This window comes from Vanessa atalanta, chromosome W, assembly GCF_905147765.1.
Source record: "Vanessa atalanta chromosome W, ilVanAtal1.2, whole genome shotgun sequence".
Taxonomy (NCBI): Eukaryota; Metazoa; Arthropoda; class Insecta; order Lepidoptera; family Nymphalidae; genus Vanessa; species Vanessa atalanta.
In genome coordinates this window covers 6,328,089-6,346,653 of record NC_061901.1, presented here as the reverse complement: position 1 = coordinate 6,346,653, position 18,565 = coordinate 6,328,089, and the positions used below count along the sequence as shown (strand labels likewise).

At 35.2% G+C, this 18,565-nt stretch overlaps 1 protein-coding gene across 1 annotated transcript; it reads right to left on the bottom strand.

The window, feature by feature from the left end:
- Positions 1-1,424: 1,424 nt before the first annotated feature.
- On the bottom strand, positions 1,425-2,750 carry LOC125075603. The gene has a single exon (XM_047687309.1). The coding sequence runs from the start codon at positions 2,748-2,750 to the stop codon at positions 1,425-1,427; it is 1,326 nt and encodes a 441-aa protein (XP_047543265.1).
- Positions 2,751-18,565: the final 15,815 nt, after the last annotated feature.

Sequence of the window (18,565 nt, the reverse complement as noted above, 5' to 3'; positions counted from 1 at the left end):
TCTTCTATTGTAAAATCTGACTCAAGAATATCATTTGATGATGAGAAGTTTGGTCTAGAATTAGTTACCGAAGCTGGAGTTAATGACTTTAATAAAGTTTCCTGTTTATCCATATTTACCTTTATACCACTTCTCTTTAAGCCTTTAACCCAACCCATCCGACGCCACATTTCTATACTTGATATAGTCTCATCAATGGAATTACAAAATGCATGACGTTTAGTACTTTTGGCTTTCTGAATTGCCTCCTTAGCTTCCTCTATCTTTTGTTCCAATTTATCCAAGTTATCCGGAGTCGGGTTGCGTCGAAAATTACTTAAAGCCAACCTTCGCTGTGCTATAGATAATGATAAAGATGGGGTCCAATAATCACGAGGCTTAAACTTTGATTCTGGGTCAGTACATATTTTAATTAAAGGGACACTAACTTCAATAGCTTTGAAAATTTGATGTAAAAAGTAGTTGTACATTAACTGGATTTCATCATTAAAACTCACTGAATCGAAATTATAAAATGATTGCTGAAGAGAATCATTATATTTATCCAATCAATTTGTTTCAAGTTACGTTTCTTTAAATATGAGCGAGAAGTTAGAATACTAAAAGTTACCCTAATTATAAGGTGATCACTACCCAAATTTTCATTTAGAATATTCCAATCTGCGTGAACTGCTATATCAGATGATACAAATGTTATATCAGGAGATGATTGTTGCAAATGCCTACTTACCAATTTAACACGAGTAGCTGAACCATTATTGAGGGGAATGAAGCCATATTCAAGTGCTGCGTCTTTAATCTGTATTCCTCTACTATCAGTTTTGTTAGACCAGTCACTATGATGTGCATTAAAATCGCCTGCTATAACTGTCTTATGACCAAAACTAGAAAATAATTCATCCCAATGGTAGCTATGAGCATTTACTGAAGAAGGACAATAAACTGACACTATATTTTCTAAAAGTTTACAATTAAATAGCTTCACATAAAGAACCTCTATGCCTCTATTAGAAATGTTAACCTCGTCAACTGTATATTTTATAGATTTATGTAATACTATTGCCACCCCTCCTTATGCATCAGTTCTATCCTTTCTAAGAATATTATAATCCTTCAAGTGTATCTCTTTCTTCGGATTCATCCATGATTCACTAATTAAAGCCAAATGGATGTTCTCTTGTACTAGAAGTTCATCAAAAGAAACGACCTTTGGTCTCAGACTTTGAGCGTTCCATTGAAGCATATTAATTTTAAAAACATTAGAATTATCCATTATAAAGAACATTAAAAATACTTTCAAAACATTTTGCCTCCGTAAAGATTTTGTATACAAATCGCTTAACTTCTTCAAAAATAGCTACAACTACACCTACAATTTTATCCTCCAATTTAGTATGTGAAATAATTATTGTTCTTAGCTTAGTTTATAATTTTTTAAATTCGAATTTCATGTCTGAATTTTCTGCTGCTCCTGGATCCTGCTCTGATTTTTTGGTTGTTGAAATTTGGTCTTTATTTAGAATTGAATTTGTCTTTGTTTTCTTTTTCATCGGGACTGCCTTTCTGCTTTGTTTTTTTGTTGATATATTAAGGTCTTCAGATTCTTCCTCATCACTATCTAGTGTAATATTAGCCTCATGAGGTTTATCAGTAGTTGTTATTTTATCATAATGGACTGAAATCTGATTCTGAACTGGATTGAATTCTTGTGTTTCATTATTTTGACATATTGTAAAATTATGATCTTTTTCAGGCTGATTGAAGTTAGCTAAAACTTGCAATGCTTTCTTATATGTAATATTACCTTTACTCATTATCAGCCTTATCTCTTTTTCCTTTAGGAAAAATGGACAAGCCTTATCCAACACAAAATGAGAACCTTTGCAGTTGAGACACTTTAGATTAACCATCTCGCAATTTGAATGCTTTGAGCTTCCACATTTAGGACATGTCATCTTCTTTGTAGGGCAAAACTTTAAAGAATGGCCAAACTTCCAACATCCTGAACATTGGGTAACGGGAAAGACAAAAGGAGACACTTGCATCCTGCAACCATAAGCAACCACATATTGAGGAAGCGTAGTACTTTTAAAACACATTCTAATACTTTCGCTGTCGACCCATTTACCATTCTCATTCATCCGCTTTAGACGTTTAACAGATTGAATCTCATATTCACATTCCAAAATATCGAGAAGCTCCTTTTCCGTCATATCCAAATCTACCCCTTTGATAAGTCCATATGATGTCCTATTTTCTAATGTCTTTCGAACTCGATAATTCATTTCTTCAAATTTTTTACAATTTAATAGTTTATCTGCGTCTAGCTCTGATTTAAATCTAATAAAAATTTTATATGGGGATTTGTATTTTATTCCCACAATACCTGTGATATTTTCGTTTCTTAACATTCTAGCCATTGCCATTTGCTTAGGAAATTCATTCAAAGAAGTCATACATATTTCATGTATACGTTCAGAATTGGTCGACATTACGTCGTTTGATAGATTTTTATGGGTAGCAGAGTCACTTCTTAACAACCGTTTTGATCTCCTTCTTGTGATAGTAATGAAACCATCATCACTATTATAATCTTCTTCTCGATCTTTTCTCTTCTCCGCGCACCTAGTTTGGTCTTCTTCACATTCTCTCATGCTTTGTAATGTACGTTCACATTCCTTTATAATCTCAGAATCACTTTTATCACTCAAATTAACCAAATTGTCATCTTCACATATATTTTCTTCCATATTTCACATATGAGGGTAGATGTAAAACAGATAATATTAAATAAGCGATCGGTCGCAACAGACGTAACGCGTGCGTATCGTAAACAAGCTCGCGCTGAACTGAGAAAAAATTGTATGTACTTAATTATCAGAATATTTAGAGTCAAATGACATACTACCTAACTTACAGTCGGGCTTCAGAAAGCATTACCACCACTACCGCTTTAGCTGATGTGACAGATTGATGTGACAGAGTGCGCAAGATGAGGGTAAGGGTACTATTTTAGTTTTATTAGACTTTTCCCGAGCGTTTGAAACAATAAATATACCTTTGTTTATAAGTAAGCTAAAATATTATGGGTTTAGCCTACAGTAACAGTAACAGTAGCAGCCCGTAAATGTCCCACTGCTGGGATAAAGGCCTCCTCTCCCTTTGAGGAGAAGGTTTGGAGCATATTCCACCACGCTGCTCCAATGCGGGTTGGCGGAATACACATGTGGCAGAATTTCGTTGAAATTAGACACATGCAGGTTTCCTCACGATGTTTTCCTTCACCGCCGAGCACGAGATGAATTATAAACACAAATTAAGCACATGAAATTTCAGTGGTGCCTGCCTGGATTTGAACCCGAAATCATCGGTTAAGATGCACGCGTTCTAACCACTGGGCCATCTCGGCTCTAGGGTTTAGCCTAGATACAATTAAATGGTTCTTAAGTTATTTAGGAGACCGAAAGCAGATTGTTGAGCTGATGTCTAACGATGGCACTAAAACACTCTCAGAATGTGTCTCCGTTAATAGAGGCGTGCCCCAGGGCTCTATACTAGGCCCCATAATTTTCGCACTGTATTGCGCAGATATAATTAACAAAATTAGGTTTTGCAAATATCATATATATGCTGATGATATTCAACTATACATTTCATTTAAGCCAAACGAAGCAAGTACCGCTATTAAAAACCTAAATGAAGATCTTAGACGCAACACAGAATAGTCAGACTCACGTACACTAGTATTTAACCCCGAGAAAACTAAATTTATGATTTTAGGTACAAGTCATCAAATTTTTAAAATTAGCCAACAAAAACCATTAATTCAAATCAAAGGAAAAACAATAGAAAGAGTTATGGAAGCACGAAACTTAGGTTTGTTGATGGATGATCATTTGAGGTTTGAAAATTATGTAACCGGTATCGTTAGTAATTGCTTTTATCGATTAAAAATCCTTTATAAAATAAGAGATTATCTTAATATTGAGGCTCGACTAAAGCTATGTGATTCCCTAGTTTTATCTAAGTTCAATTATATGGATACAGTTATTGGGCCAAGACTGTTGACACGCACCAAAAATCTTATTCAGCGTGTACAAAATGCATGTGCCAGATACTGTTAATAATACCACCCCGTGCACATGTCACTCCGTATCTTAACAGAGGGAGGATGTTAAAAATGGAATACAGAAGTCAACTACACTTTGCAACTTTACTCTTTAAAGTTATAAGATATAAAATTCCTCCATACTTGTACAGCGAATTGGGCTGGTTCTCTGACAATTACAAATATCACTTAAGAGCGTCACCGGATCGGTTAATAACACAACCTCACAGATCAGCCGCTTTTGAGGGTAGCTTTCGTCACAATTCCACGAAAATTTGGAATAATATACCACCTCCTATTCGATTTTCGCAAACAACTGACACATTTAGAATAAAGTATAAAATGCATTTGCTTAAATTACAATTAAAGCTACCTACTAATAATAATTGATAATATTTTAATTACGTGCACACGTCCGTGGAATCTAAGAATGACGCCGCCAGCAACCAACTGCAGAAATAATCTGCCACCTCTCTCTTCTCTCTTCGTAACCTGAAACAATTGAATTTTGTTAGATTTAAACATAGGATTACGTGGTGTAGGATTGGATAGAATTTTAATTTAATAATTATAACTATAAATGAACATAATAAGAAAATATGTATATATGTATATATAAATAACAATTTCATAAAATAAATAATTTGATATTGATGTATTTTAAACATACCTGACATGATATGGCCATCAAGCTGAATGCAGATTAATATTCCAAGGCAGCATTGGCTGCGGCGCGTCCGCTCCTACTGTAGGCTTCTAGGACCCAGTTTTTATATTGAGAGATTTTATTTTATTTATTTATTTATTTATACTTTATTGTACACCACAAGATACAGATTAAAATATGTTACAAGAAAAATTTAGATATTATTGTAGAGTACAACGGGCGGCCTTATGGCTAAGTAGCCATTTCTTCCAGACAACCCAATAAAGAGAGAGGTTGTATGGAAGTTGGGTAGGTGGTGCTAAGGCGGTATTATAATGAATAAGGTAGAAGGAGAGAATTTGCTAACATAATTTTGGTAGGAATTGGTAGAAGGGATCGAAACCGTCGTAGCGAGTTCAGTGAAGCGTAGGTTCTTCTGCTCAGTTCTTTCAAGTGATGTAATAAAGATAATGTTTGATCTAAATACACCCCTAGATTTTTCACAACGGAACAGTAAGGTAAACAAGTACCATTGTATTCAATAGACGGTAAATCAGTGTAATTAGCCTTAGAGACCATGCCCGGACTGCCAATAATAATGACTTGTGATTTCCCGGGGTTTATAACAAGTCCGTACAGTTTACTCTATACCTTTACTGTAGGTATTTTTTATAATTTAATTAAATATTATAAAAGGTGCAGAACAAACTACGAATCCATTCCATCCAGTTCATCGCCTTCAACACAGTCCGTTGACAAGCCTGCCAGCTCTGTGCAGCCTCGAGTCAGCCCTGCAGCTCTTCCTGACGCCAGCAAAAGGCCACTTACGCGACGAAATTTGGTCAAGAAGCAATAGTATGTTGTTATCCTATGTATCAATATCTTGTTTTGGTTTTACTTTCATTTATTTTATTTATAATATCCCCATAGTACATATTGAAGTCTCTCTATTCTTTTGATAATATTTCGTATTACTTGCGATCAATATGCATATGTGTAAAATTTATTTAAAATCAACACAATGTTTATCTTAAGTTACAGTTCACTTACTCTTAATTGTTTTTTACCATCACAATGATGTTTATATTGTCCCACAGTGGTCATTTCTTGTGGGTAATTGTGATACTATATTTTCTTTTCTTTTAATTATTAGTGTACCCGTAGCAATTATAATTTTTTTTTTTTATTCTTTATCCAAGTTACATGTTAATCCCGGGTATATTTGTTTATCAATTCCATACTGTTGACACTTGACAAGTTGACACCTGAGGCCAACTGTCAATTGCTAGTGACTTGGATGATAGTGTTTTTAGATACATGTTTCTCAATCTGTATTAGTTTGCTACAATTAAATGGATAAAATTACTTTTTTTATATAGTCATGTCATTATGGCAAACGATTGAATTTTAACTTTCATGTGCATGATGGATTTTCTTTTTTTTTTTAATATCTACTTTTACCTTTATTACGAAATGATTAGTTTTATTTACATCTGTTTCTTTTTATCATTATTAATCAACTATTATTATTATTTATCCATTTTAACTTGTGTGTTTTTGGGATGAGCAAACTTTTTTGTAATTCACTTAGATACATAGTTTCTAGACCTTAGCATGCATTGTTTTTTGTTTTGCTTATGTATTTTAGTATTTCTTATTAGTTACGTAGGTTAAGTGAATTGTTGTGAGCCAACAGAATGTGTATGATTAGTCTAGTCAATTTACTTGATTTATTTTAGTTTTTTTAATTCTTTGATTTTATATAATTATATTTAAATATTTGTTATATATAAATATATTATTGCATAAATATATATTTTATTTAGTATATTATATTTTTTTGTATATGCATTATGAATTCAAGCTCCGAATCATTTTATTCTGCAAGAGATGATGATGACGACATTTCTTTTCTTAGTACTGATGATAATTTTCAATTACTAGGAGATTTACTGTCTAATAAATTCTCACATTTTCGTAAGAATTTAAATATTTGTCACATCAATGCGCAAAGTGTTCCAAGTCATTTTTCCGATCTCTATTCTACATTTAACCAGGCATCCATTCATGCTGTTCTTATTTCCGAGACCTGGTTAAAACCTTCTAAAATTACATCTTAATCAGGAATGATCGAATCGGAAAAACTGGTGGGGGTGTTGCAATATATTTAAAAAGTCACATCCCTTACAAACTTATTTGTCAATCAACTTCCCAGTATAACGCATCTTCTGAATATTTATTCATCGAGATAGATGTAGGCACCAAGATAGCCCTTGGAGTGGTCTATTGTCCCCCCAATATCAATTATTTTTCTTCTCTTGAGTCCCTCTTCGAGAATCTGATGCCTAAGTACACTAATCTTATTGTAATGGGGGATATCAACACCTGTCTGATCAAGAGTAATTATCGGTCATCTAAGCTCAGATTTATACTAGACTCCTTTAACCTTCAGGTTTTACCGCTCGCTGCAACACACCACCCAATCGCCGGTCCTGATAGTCTCTTAGACTTAATTATAACGTCTAATGGCGACATGGTCTCTAAATTTGGTCAGTTTTCAGCGCCGGAATTCTCACACCACGATCTAATATTCGCCTCCTTTAAATTCAGATCGCCTAAGCCCAAACCCAAGATGCTGCTGCTGCGAAGCTACCGTAATCTAGATCTCGATAGGTTATTGGACGTTGCTACTCTTATTCCTTGGACGCAGATCGAGGTGTTGTCGTCAATTGACGAGAAGTTGCATTTTCTGCGCTCTAAATTAATTGAGTTATTCGACCGACACTCGCCTTTACGACTTGTTAAAATAAAAAATTCTTCAAACCTTTGGTTTAATGACGATTTAAGAAAAGCGAGAGCCAAGAGGGATAAAGCCTTCCGTAAGTATAAGAGGGACCGTTCTGCTCTCAACTGGTCAGCTTATAAAGCTGCAAGGAATCGCTGCAATCAGTTGTGTAGGAAGCTCAAACGCCGATATATCTTTGACAGAATACGTGAATCTTCTCCCGAGGAAGCTTTAAAATTTTTAAATACCCTCGGTATTGGCAAGTCTCAAGTCTTTCTCTGATCAATCTCAATTGGATTTAAACAATCTCAATCTTCACTTCTCTTCACCTCCAGTCCTCGACTTGCAAACTAAACTTTCAACGCTTTCTGAAATACATGGCTTGCCTAGAATCACTTCCCCACCTTTCAGCTTTTCTCCTATTACGGAGAATGATGTTAAGAAAACCATTCTTTCGATCAAATCTAAGGCGGTTGGTTGCGATGGAGTAAGTCGAATTATGATTACCCTTATCCTCAATTTTCTAATTCCCTCCATTACTCACATCGTAAACTTCTCCTTTACCACGAGTACATTTCCTGAGATGTGGCGCAAGGCTTTTGTTCTCCCACTCCCTAAAATATCAAATCCTTCGCTACCTTCTCATTTTCGACCTATAACAATTCTCCCCTTTTTATCCAAAATCCTGGAGTCCATTGCACACCAACAAATCTCTTGCTACCTTCATAAATGCGACTTATTCAATCCATTCCAATCGGGCTTTCGCCCAGGTCACAGCACAACAACAGCATTGTTAAAGGTCACGGACGATATTCGTATTGCCATGGAAAACCAGCAACTCACAGTGCTCGTGTTAATTGACTTTAGCAATGCTTTCAATGCAGTAGACCATGACCTCCTTCTTGCATTTCTTTCCCATGCTAACTTGTCAGACTCTACCGTTGAATGGTTTTCTTCTTATCTTCGAGGGCGTCGGCAATCCACACGCATTGGTCAACTACAATCGGATTGGTGCGAAGTGAGTGCCGGTGTTCCTCAAGGTGGCATATTATCTCCTCTGTTATTTTCTGTTTTTATAAACGCCATCACTAAAATTTTAACTTCGCACTACCATCTGTATGCCGATGACTTGCAGCTCTACGAACACTCTACTGTCAATGATCTTGCCACGGCTATTAACTCCCTAAATGATAATCTCCACCGCATTTCTCTTTGGTCCGCTAAATATGGTATCACTGTCAATCCATCCAAGTGTCAAGCCATCATTATAGGCAGCAGGAGACAGTTAGCTAAGTTAGATGTTCTGACTCTGCCCAGCCTACGATATAATAATATACCAATAGAGTTCAGCAGTAGTGTTAAAGACCTCGGCATTATCATTGACAGTAAACTCAGTTGGGGGGAACATATTAAAGAAGTTTCTCGTAGGTTTTACGCCACTATGCATTCCATAATGCGTTTAAAAAATTTTTTGCCTATGGAAACTAAAATCCAGCTTGTTACTACCCTCTTGGTTCCAATTCTTGATTACGGTGACTCCTGTTATCTAGATCTTTCGGAAGAACACCTGAATAAACTTAATCGTCTCCTTAACACTGGCATTCGCTTTATCTTTAGCTTACGTAAATTCGACCACGTTTCTCGTTTTATGAAACAGTTACACTGGCTTCCTATACGGGAACGTAGATATACTCGGCTTCTATGTCTTCTCTACTCTATTCTTACCGACCCTAATGCTCCCACTTACTTATCCTCTAAATTTTCTCTTCTTTCCTCTACTCATAATAAGCCCCTACGATCCTCTCATTCCCTTACCCTTTTCATACCTTCCCATAAATCTGGCTTTGTTTCCAACTTTTCTCTCTAGTTGCAGCCCGGCTTTGGAACACTTTGCCTGATTCTATTCGTAGAGCTCCATCGCGCGACTCCTTCAAGCGCCAAGTAAAAGAATTTTATTTGTCGTCTGTCAACACTATGTGATGTCTTTTCATAAATACTATTATCATAATTGGATTCATATATATATACATATATATTCATGTATATATGTTAAATATTTATGTACTTATATATGTATATTATGTATATGTATATTTATGTATTATATATTATGTATAATATCGAAATGTACTGTATTATTATTATATATATTTATAGGCATGTATTGCTATGTATATATTTTTTAAAATTATTCTTTAACTTCTGTGCACACCCTACTGACTACTCTCCTACACTATTCTGGGTTGGCTGGCAGAAAATGCTGTTATAGCGTTAAGTCCGCCCTCTGTACATGTTTTATTTGTACAATAAAGAATAATAAAAAAAAAAAATGGCGCTTACGGCAGCTGAAAGGGCAAAAAGATATCGCGAAAAATTTAAAAAGAATCCTGAAAAATTTGAAGTTCAGCGCCAAAAACAGTTAGCAAGACTACAAAAGAATAGGAAAAAGATATCGGATTTAACAGACGAAGAAAAATTAAAACAACGAAGATTATGGAGGGACGAAAAGAAAAAATTAAAATTAAAACAACTGAATAAAGAAAACGAAAAACCCACAAAAGGTCCTGTGAAAACTCACAAACTTCGACAAAGATATGAGAATATGCGCGCCAATTACAAAAAAGCTTTAGATAAAATACAGAAATTACACAGGATGTTAGAAACCAATAGAAAACGCTATTACCGCCAAAAATACTGCATGAAAAAAAGGATCGCGAAATAGAGAAGCTTCAAGCACGTCAGGAAGTGTTAGAATATTCTTTAAAAACAGTTTATAAACACGCAAATACACATAAAGAAAAACTGTTAAACAATATAGTAACTAATCAAAAAGTAAAAGCTAGCAAGTCGATCATAAACCTAACAAAATATTTAGGACTAAAAAGCCGGAAAAGAAATACAAAGGAGAAACTCAAAAATTCAAAGTCAATTTGTAACATTCCAAAAGATATTGAGACATTTTATAACCGGGACGATATAAGTAGATGTACAGCAGGAAAAAACGAGACAAGAACAAAAGCTAAACGAAAAATGCAGATTAGGTACCTGACTGACACATTTTCAAACTTGTACAATATTTACAAAAAAGAAGGAGGAAAATACAGTTTTACTACTTTTTTTAGATACAAGCCATTTTATATTTTATCACCTACAATTAGAAATAGAGATACATGCTTATGTATAAAACATAGTAATATAGAAAACATTTTCATTGCACTTAAAAAAAATACTGTTTTAAGTTATAAAAATTTAGAAGACCTAATAACTAAAATAACCTGTAATAGAAAATCATACACCTGCATGCATACTAAATGTAATATTTGTAAAACTCCTGTGCTCCAGTACAAAACAGAAAAAATGGAAGGTGAGATTTTGTGGTTTAAGTGGGAAAAGATAAGTCATAGTTATAAAAAATCGAGCAAGACTTTTGTTACTAAAAAAATGTCAAAACAACAGAAAAAAGGGACCATGGAGTTCACGGTTCTTTCTCTAACTTGTCTCCTATAACTGCTGGCGTGCCGCAGGGTGGCGTGTTATCCCCTCTCTTGTTTTCAATATTTATTAATTCTATCTCCTCTCATATAACATCTCTCTACCACTTGTATGCAGACGATCTTCAAATCTACTCACTAAGTAAAGTTTCGGATTTAGCTAAAACTATTTATTTAGTGAATGACAATTTAGACAAAATTACTAAATGGTCAAAATCTTTTGGATTAAAGGTAAACCCTACAAAAACCCAAGTTTTAATCATCGGGAGTTCTAAATTATTATCGCGCATTTCTTTTTCTGACTTACCGGCTGTGCGCTTGGATAATGTTGACATACCGTTTAGCACAAATTGTAAAAATTTAGGGGTTATTTTTTATCAACATTTATCGTGGGAACCACATATAAGTAACTTGAGTAAAAAAATGTTTTCTGCTGTAGGGTCGCTTCGAAGGTTGCGAAACTTTCTACCAATTCCCACTAAAATTTCGCTTGCACAGAGCCTCATATTACCAATTCTCGATTATGCTGACGCATGCTATGTTGACTTAAAAGAGGAGCAATTAAACAAGCTTGAGCGTCTGCAAAATCTTTGCATTCGTTTTATATTTGGTCTTCGTAAATATGATCACATCTCCGACTTTCGCAAAAAGCTCAAGTGGCTCCCAATTCGCTATCGCAGGAATACTCATATTCTCCATCTCCTTTACTCAATTCTTTTTCATCCTTCAACTCCGCTCTATTTAAAGGAGAATTTTAAATATTTATGTACTACTCACAATCGAACGCTTCGTTCTGAAGATAACTTACTTTTAAAAATTCCTCCTCTTTCAACTTTATTCTATACAAATTCCTTTACTGTTCAGGCTATTCGTCTGTGGAACTCTCTTCCTGTTGAAGTAAGACGTGCACAATCACTTGCTTCATTTAAAACTAGGTTGAAACAATACTATCTTGCACTTTAATGTTGTATTTGGTTCGAGATAATTTTAGTTTAATTTTATATATAATTTATATCTAATGAGATACATATATTTATGTATGCTTGTAAGCTACCAGGTACTGTACATTATTTTATTTTAAATATATTATTATTTCATTGTAATGTAATGATATATTATGTTTATATCTGCCATCTCGGCTTATAAATACTTATAAGCCGAGATGGCCCAGTGGTTAGAACGCGTGCATCTTAACCGATGATTTCGGGTTCAAACCCAGGCAGGCACCACTGAAATTTTATGTACTTAATTTGTGTTTATAATTCATCTCGTGCTCGGCGGTGAAGGAAAACATCGTGAGGAAACCTGCATGTGTCTAATTTCAACTTAATTCTGCCACATGTGTATTCCGCCAACCAGCATTGGAGCAGCGTGGTGGAATATGCTCCAAACCTTCTCCTCAAAGGGAGAGGAGGCCTTTATCCCAGCAGTGGGACATTTACGGGCTGCTAATGTATGTACTAATGTAATATCTGCCTTGTACACCCCTACCTCTTTCTATATCTGTTTCTTTCTTCTACCCTAAGGTTGCCTGGAAGAGATCGCTGTTCAGCGATAAGGCCGCCTCTTGTGCATCTTTCTTAAATGTGATTCTTCTTTTTGTTTACTGGTGTACAATAAAGAGTATTTTGATTTGATTTTGAATATAGCAACGGTGACAAAATCTACCGTGATTAGCCTTTGTCAAGAAATGTTCATTATAGTTCAAATTTTCTTGGAATTCACAAATTGGTTTATGAAGGCATCCTTCGAAAGACAATATATTCTTACAAGAACTACCCTCTCCTCAGCTCGGACCGAGCGGAATCACATAAATACGGCTGAGCGCTTAGTAACGTAAGGGTAAAGTAAGGGTTTAATGTTCGGTTGTCTGTCGGTCGATTAGCTTCGAGTCTGTTCGTATCGGTCGTGATATTTACTATTCTTATATACTTATTAACTCTCTATGTTTTGTAATATTTTTGTGTATTTGATTAAAGCTATATACTGACGGTAATTGTGTTCAATTATAAATAAATAAAGAAGTATAGGTTAGCCACTCGTGTTATTTTTTTTTATTTAATTAATCTTAGGGTTTGTTAGATCAGAAGTGGGATTACAAAAATACGTGTTCCTGCCGGTGGTCCATCCGAATGAGTTTGTTTTAGTTTTTACTGTCTAGAATTAAATTCTAAATCAGTTTTATTTCTACCCTCATTTATATCTAATTTGTGATAATGTCTCATCGCTCGTCTCGATTTAGGGATCGTAACTACGTTAGAGAATACACCAGGTCTAGATGTAGGTTTGAGTCTCGCGATATGCATAGTGTCTCGAGAGGCAATACGCCCCCGATGACACATCGATATCGAGAACGTTTCAGTAATTCCGGTCGTCACCGCGAATATTCTAGACGTACACAATTGTTGAGTCACAGTCAGCAACGTTCTCGGGAACATGATAAAGTTTTAGATAGAATACTCTCTCGGTTAGACGTGATTTAAGGCAGAATTCAACCAACGTCTGAAATATCGGGTAGTGATACCTCATCCCGTCCGACAGTCAACCGACCATTACAACAACCGCCGTTGTTGCCGTCAACGGGTCCGACGTCTGTTACGACGACGACTAGTAACGAGCAAGACTCTGGGACCGTTGAGGGTGCAACCACCGGGAGCGTATCGGGTGTCGTTTCAAATAGTGCGAGTGGAATCAAAAACGTACCGGTCGGAATTGTTGGGGCATTATCGGAATTATTAAGCGTAAATACTCGAAATTTCTGTATTTCTGTTTTTGTAGATTAAAAAACTGGTATTATCGCGAAAACGGACAGGTGGAAAGAAACACTACTACAGTAACTTCACCGCTATAACTACTTGTTGACGTGGACGCTGCGACTCCGGTCATCAGGTCTCTCGTGAGAGACGTAGCACTGGAATCCTCTCAACTATCCAACAGAGAGGCTCGACTCAGTCTTGACAGACTCACATAAATACGGCTGAGCACTTAGTAACGGGTTTAATGTTCGGTTGTCTGTCGGTCGATTAGCTTCGAGTCTGTTCGTATCGGTCGTGATATTTACTATTCTTATATACTTATTAACTCTCTATGTATTGTAATATTTTTGTGTATTTGATTAAAGTTATATACTGACGACACAATTACGTGTTCGATTATAAATAAATAAAGAAGTATAGGTGAGCCACTCGTGTTATTTGTTTTTTATTTAATTAATCTTAGGGTTTGTTAGAATATCTAATATATCTGTGAAAGCATCTCATTCTCTAGGTTTAAGTAGTTTCATCATATTATTATTATTTGTCTGGCTGTTTTATATCTGTTGAGTGCTCCGAGCTGTGGACGTTTTAATTATTAATTTAGATTTAACAAAATGAATAAAAATGATTCGGAATCTCAATCTGAAGAGGAAGTGCCAAAGAAAAAAATACAAGCAGAAATTTCGGGAAGAATGGTTAGTAAAAGCTGAATTTCGTGATTGGTTAAGAAAAGATAAAAAAGATGAATACATTCCAGTATATAATACGTGCAATAACAAGAGATTGTCCGCTGAAATAAGCGCCCTTGTAAGACACAAAGAAACAGTTTCGCATATCAATAATGCAAAAGTTTAATTGTTCCTCCTCAAAAACAACACAGCAGGCAATCGTTAGTGTATTTCAAAGCAGTCAAACACCGACTGAAAAAGATCTGAGCAAAATTTCAACCCTTAAACTAGCTGCTTTCGTCGCTGAACACAAAATTTCCTCAAACACTATGAACCATCTCACAGATTTATTACCACAATTATACCCTGACTCTAAAATAGCTAAATGTAAAAACTAAAACGAACAAAAGTACAAGCAGTAATAAACAATTGTATAGGAGCAATCGAAAAGCAAAGTTTAATTAAAGATTTGAAAGTCCGAAAGTTCTCAATACTGATGTCATCAAAACTGTAGTGATTGTTGTGAGGTATTTTCATACAGAACAGGTTCAAGCAATGAGTCGCTTCTGGGATCATTCAGCAAATGCTAAAAAAAATATTCTCTTTAGTCATTGAGTCCTTCCAAAAGCATTGCATTCCTTTGAAAAATATTATCAGTTTTGGTTGTGACGGTGTCAATACAATGATGGGATGTCGTAATTCCATTTCTAGTCCATTCCGACACCTTTGTCCAGGCATCACCATATTGAAGTGCATTTGTCATTCGTTACACCTTTGTGCCGATGCTACTAAAGAACTTCCATACAATTGTGAGAAGCTGGCATGAAATGCTTATAATTATTTTAAAAGCAGCAGCAAAAGGCAAAGTGAATTCGTGGAATTTCAAATATTTATTGAGGTAGATGTACATCGAATTTTAAGGCTGTCACAAATACGCTGGTTGTCACTAAATGCAGTGGTTCATAGAATATTACAGCAGAGGGATGCATTGCGTCTCTTTTTTGATACAAAATGGCTCTCAGATGCAGAATGTAATATCCATGCCCATCTGAACGACATCGTTATAAAAACCTTATTTTATTTTATGGGATGGATGCTGTCTAAATTCACAATAGTTAATAAATACTTTCAAAGTGAATCGGTTGTTATCACAAAATTAAATCCAAAGATGACAGCTTTATATAAAGTTATTAGCTCTCATTTTTCCTGCCAGCTATATAAATTCTACAGATATAGAAATAATTGATCCAACTCAAGAAGTACATAACATAGATTTAAGGGACAATTATCTGGAACTTAAAGCTGCAAAAACATAAGAGCTGGTTGAAGAAAATCGAAAGTAATTTTTCAGACAAAATTGTAAAAAAAAATATTGTTGCAGTGTGCAGTACTATCCGTAAAAGATATCCAATAAATGACTCCATTATGACAGCGATTTCAAATTTAGATAGACTAGACCAGAGGGTCTACCTTCAGAAACACAAATTTCAGGATCTTCAAATTTCAGTCTTGCACCTATGTTTCCGATATTCCCCAGATTGATTCCAAAGACATTAAATGAACAGCAAGGATTTGATGACGAATGGTACAGGTAACAGGTACACTTGCCAAATGATTTAGATGCAAGTCCACCTGACAAATTTTGGCAGCAAGTATCCCAAATAGGCAACGAAACGAAACGAAACAAAGTTTTTAAGAGATTGCCCTCATTTATGCTTGCAATGTTGTCATTGCCACATTCTAATGCAGAATGCGAGCGAATAGTTAGCAAAGTAAACGGTATAAAAACTAAAAAAAAGGAACAAATTAATAACAAGGTCTATAAGAGGAAATCTCTTAACTCATTTGGCGCCTCTGTACCTGATTGGGTACAGCAAAACAATTGAGAGTAGTTATTAAATTTTAAAAGTTAATGTTGTTATTTTCGCTCATTTTAATAGAAGACATACAGTGTATTGAAATAAAAACGATTTAACCCTTTTCTTGTTAGTGTATCCGTAGAGATACACCAGAATTTAAAAAAATCTAGTGTTATTATTTTTAAGCGAAACCATGATATTTTTTTAAGAATATTTAGGCCATTTCTTAGTTTCGGAACGCAACTTAAGTTTTTTGTGTTGGTAAGACTGATGAGCTGTCAAACTTCACTTTAGTTCAAGTTCCGACATGTTGCCTCGCAAAAAGGTAAGAAAAGTTATGATTTTTTCTTGTTTTTATGTATTGAATGAGTGGATGTGTTAAGTTATTAATTATAGATATATTTAGCACTAAAATAATTACTTTGGACATTCTTTAATTGTCTGGCTGATGCTTCATGTGACTTTTTTAATGAATGTATCTCCTCGTGCACATTGCCAAGAAACTAACAATTCTATATATATTTGTTATGTATCTCATGGTACACACTGCTAGCTTTACTAACAACATTTACAAAATCGTCATGTATCTGTATGTGCACACTGCCAAGCTGAATATGGCTATGCATGGCTTATTTTATATTTTAATTGTAGGTCCATATGCTTTCAAGAGCTAGCAAAATACTTACATTGGTGCCAAAACACAGTCAGTCATCAAATGATGAAGAAAGTTCGGATTCTAGTAGTGAAGTCGAGAATTTTAATCTTCAAAAACGCGATAGTACTGAATCTTCGTCTGCTCCTTCGCTTCCTTCTTCTCTTGAAAATCTTCAGATACTTTCTGACGATGAAAACAACCTCACTTCCTGCCCTACAGTATCAATGAAACCAGCGTCTGAAAGTATTTCTTTGGATTCTTCAACTCAAGATTCTCTTCACTCGGTCATACCTCCTTCACCAACTGCCATTGTAAATGTTATTCGAAATAAAAAGCCTAGATTTAACCGAATAGTGCCTGAAACACCAGAGTCATCGCCAGCAATAGTAGCAGCCTCACCATCGCCGTCAAATATAAATACACGCTCAAAACAGCCACGGCTAGCTGTAAGGCGCCTTGCACCTATACAAAGAAAGCAACTGAAATTCCATTGGAATAACAAGAAATTTGAACATAACGCCGAAATACACGATAAACAGTTACCTTCAGATACCATAAAAACACCACTAGAATATTTTCAATACTTCTTTGATGATGGCATCTGTAGTGTATAAAGAATATTATAATTATAGCATTCAAAGAATTATAAGTTGTTTATGATTTAGTTTGTTTACCAAAGTGTGCAAAGGATCACACTTATTTACAAGTTACCCGCACAGGTGTTCATTATTATCAGTGGGGATAACAGTATAAATCTCAATGAAGTGTCGTAAACGGGATCAGTATCATTTCTGTTTCAGAGAGAGTAACACTAAAGTATCGTTGATAAATTAAGTACCTAAAGGTGTTCAAGTGAGTATGTGATTTCGATGTAAGTGATGTGAATATATGTGATTATGGATATGTGTATAGAAGTATTAAATATAAAGTTTAATACTTATTGTGTTATTATTCTACAAATGGCGACGAGGATTAAAAAAAAAATTGGGAGGATGGAAATGTGACGGTCCAAGTGATGGACACACAGTATTAAGATCCATAAAATGGATAAACAAGTACTAAGGTCCACGTAATGGACAAATAGTACACTAGTCCATATAATGGACATAGCAATATGGTCCATGTGATGGACAAAGCACTAAAAAATATATAATAAATAATGTGACGGTCCATACAATGGACACACAATTGTGTAATAGATAAATTTTGAATAATCTTGCAGTATTCAAATGTTTTCAATAAAGCTATAATAATTATTTTCGTTTATTTTTCAGGATGTCTAATTTAACTCCATTAGAAAATTTCGATTGCGACGGTGATCCAGGCAATGTTGGTTTGCGATGGGAAAAATGGAAACGTGGATTAAATATCTTTCTCGAAGCCGCAAATATCGAGACACGCAGGACCGTACCTGTGTTTTATACAGCAGGAGCAGTTGAGCAGGCGTGAAAAAACGCCGCACCTTGTTCAGGACTCCGAGTTTACGTGAGGCTGTTTTTATAACAGCCTCGATGTGATCCTTTGGATTGAGGTCGCACCGAACGTCGATTCCCAGTATGGCGACTTTGCTATGTATCTCCAGCGTGGTGCCACAGAG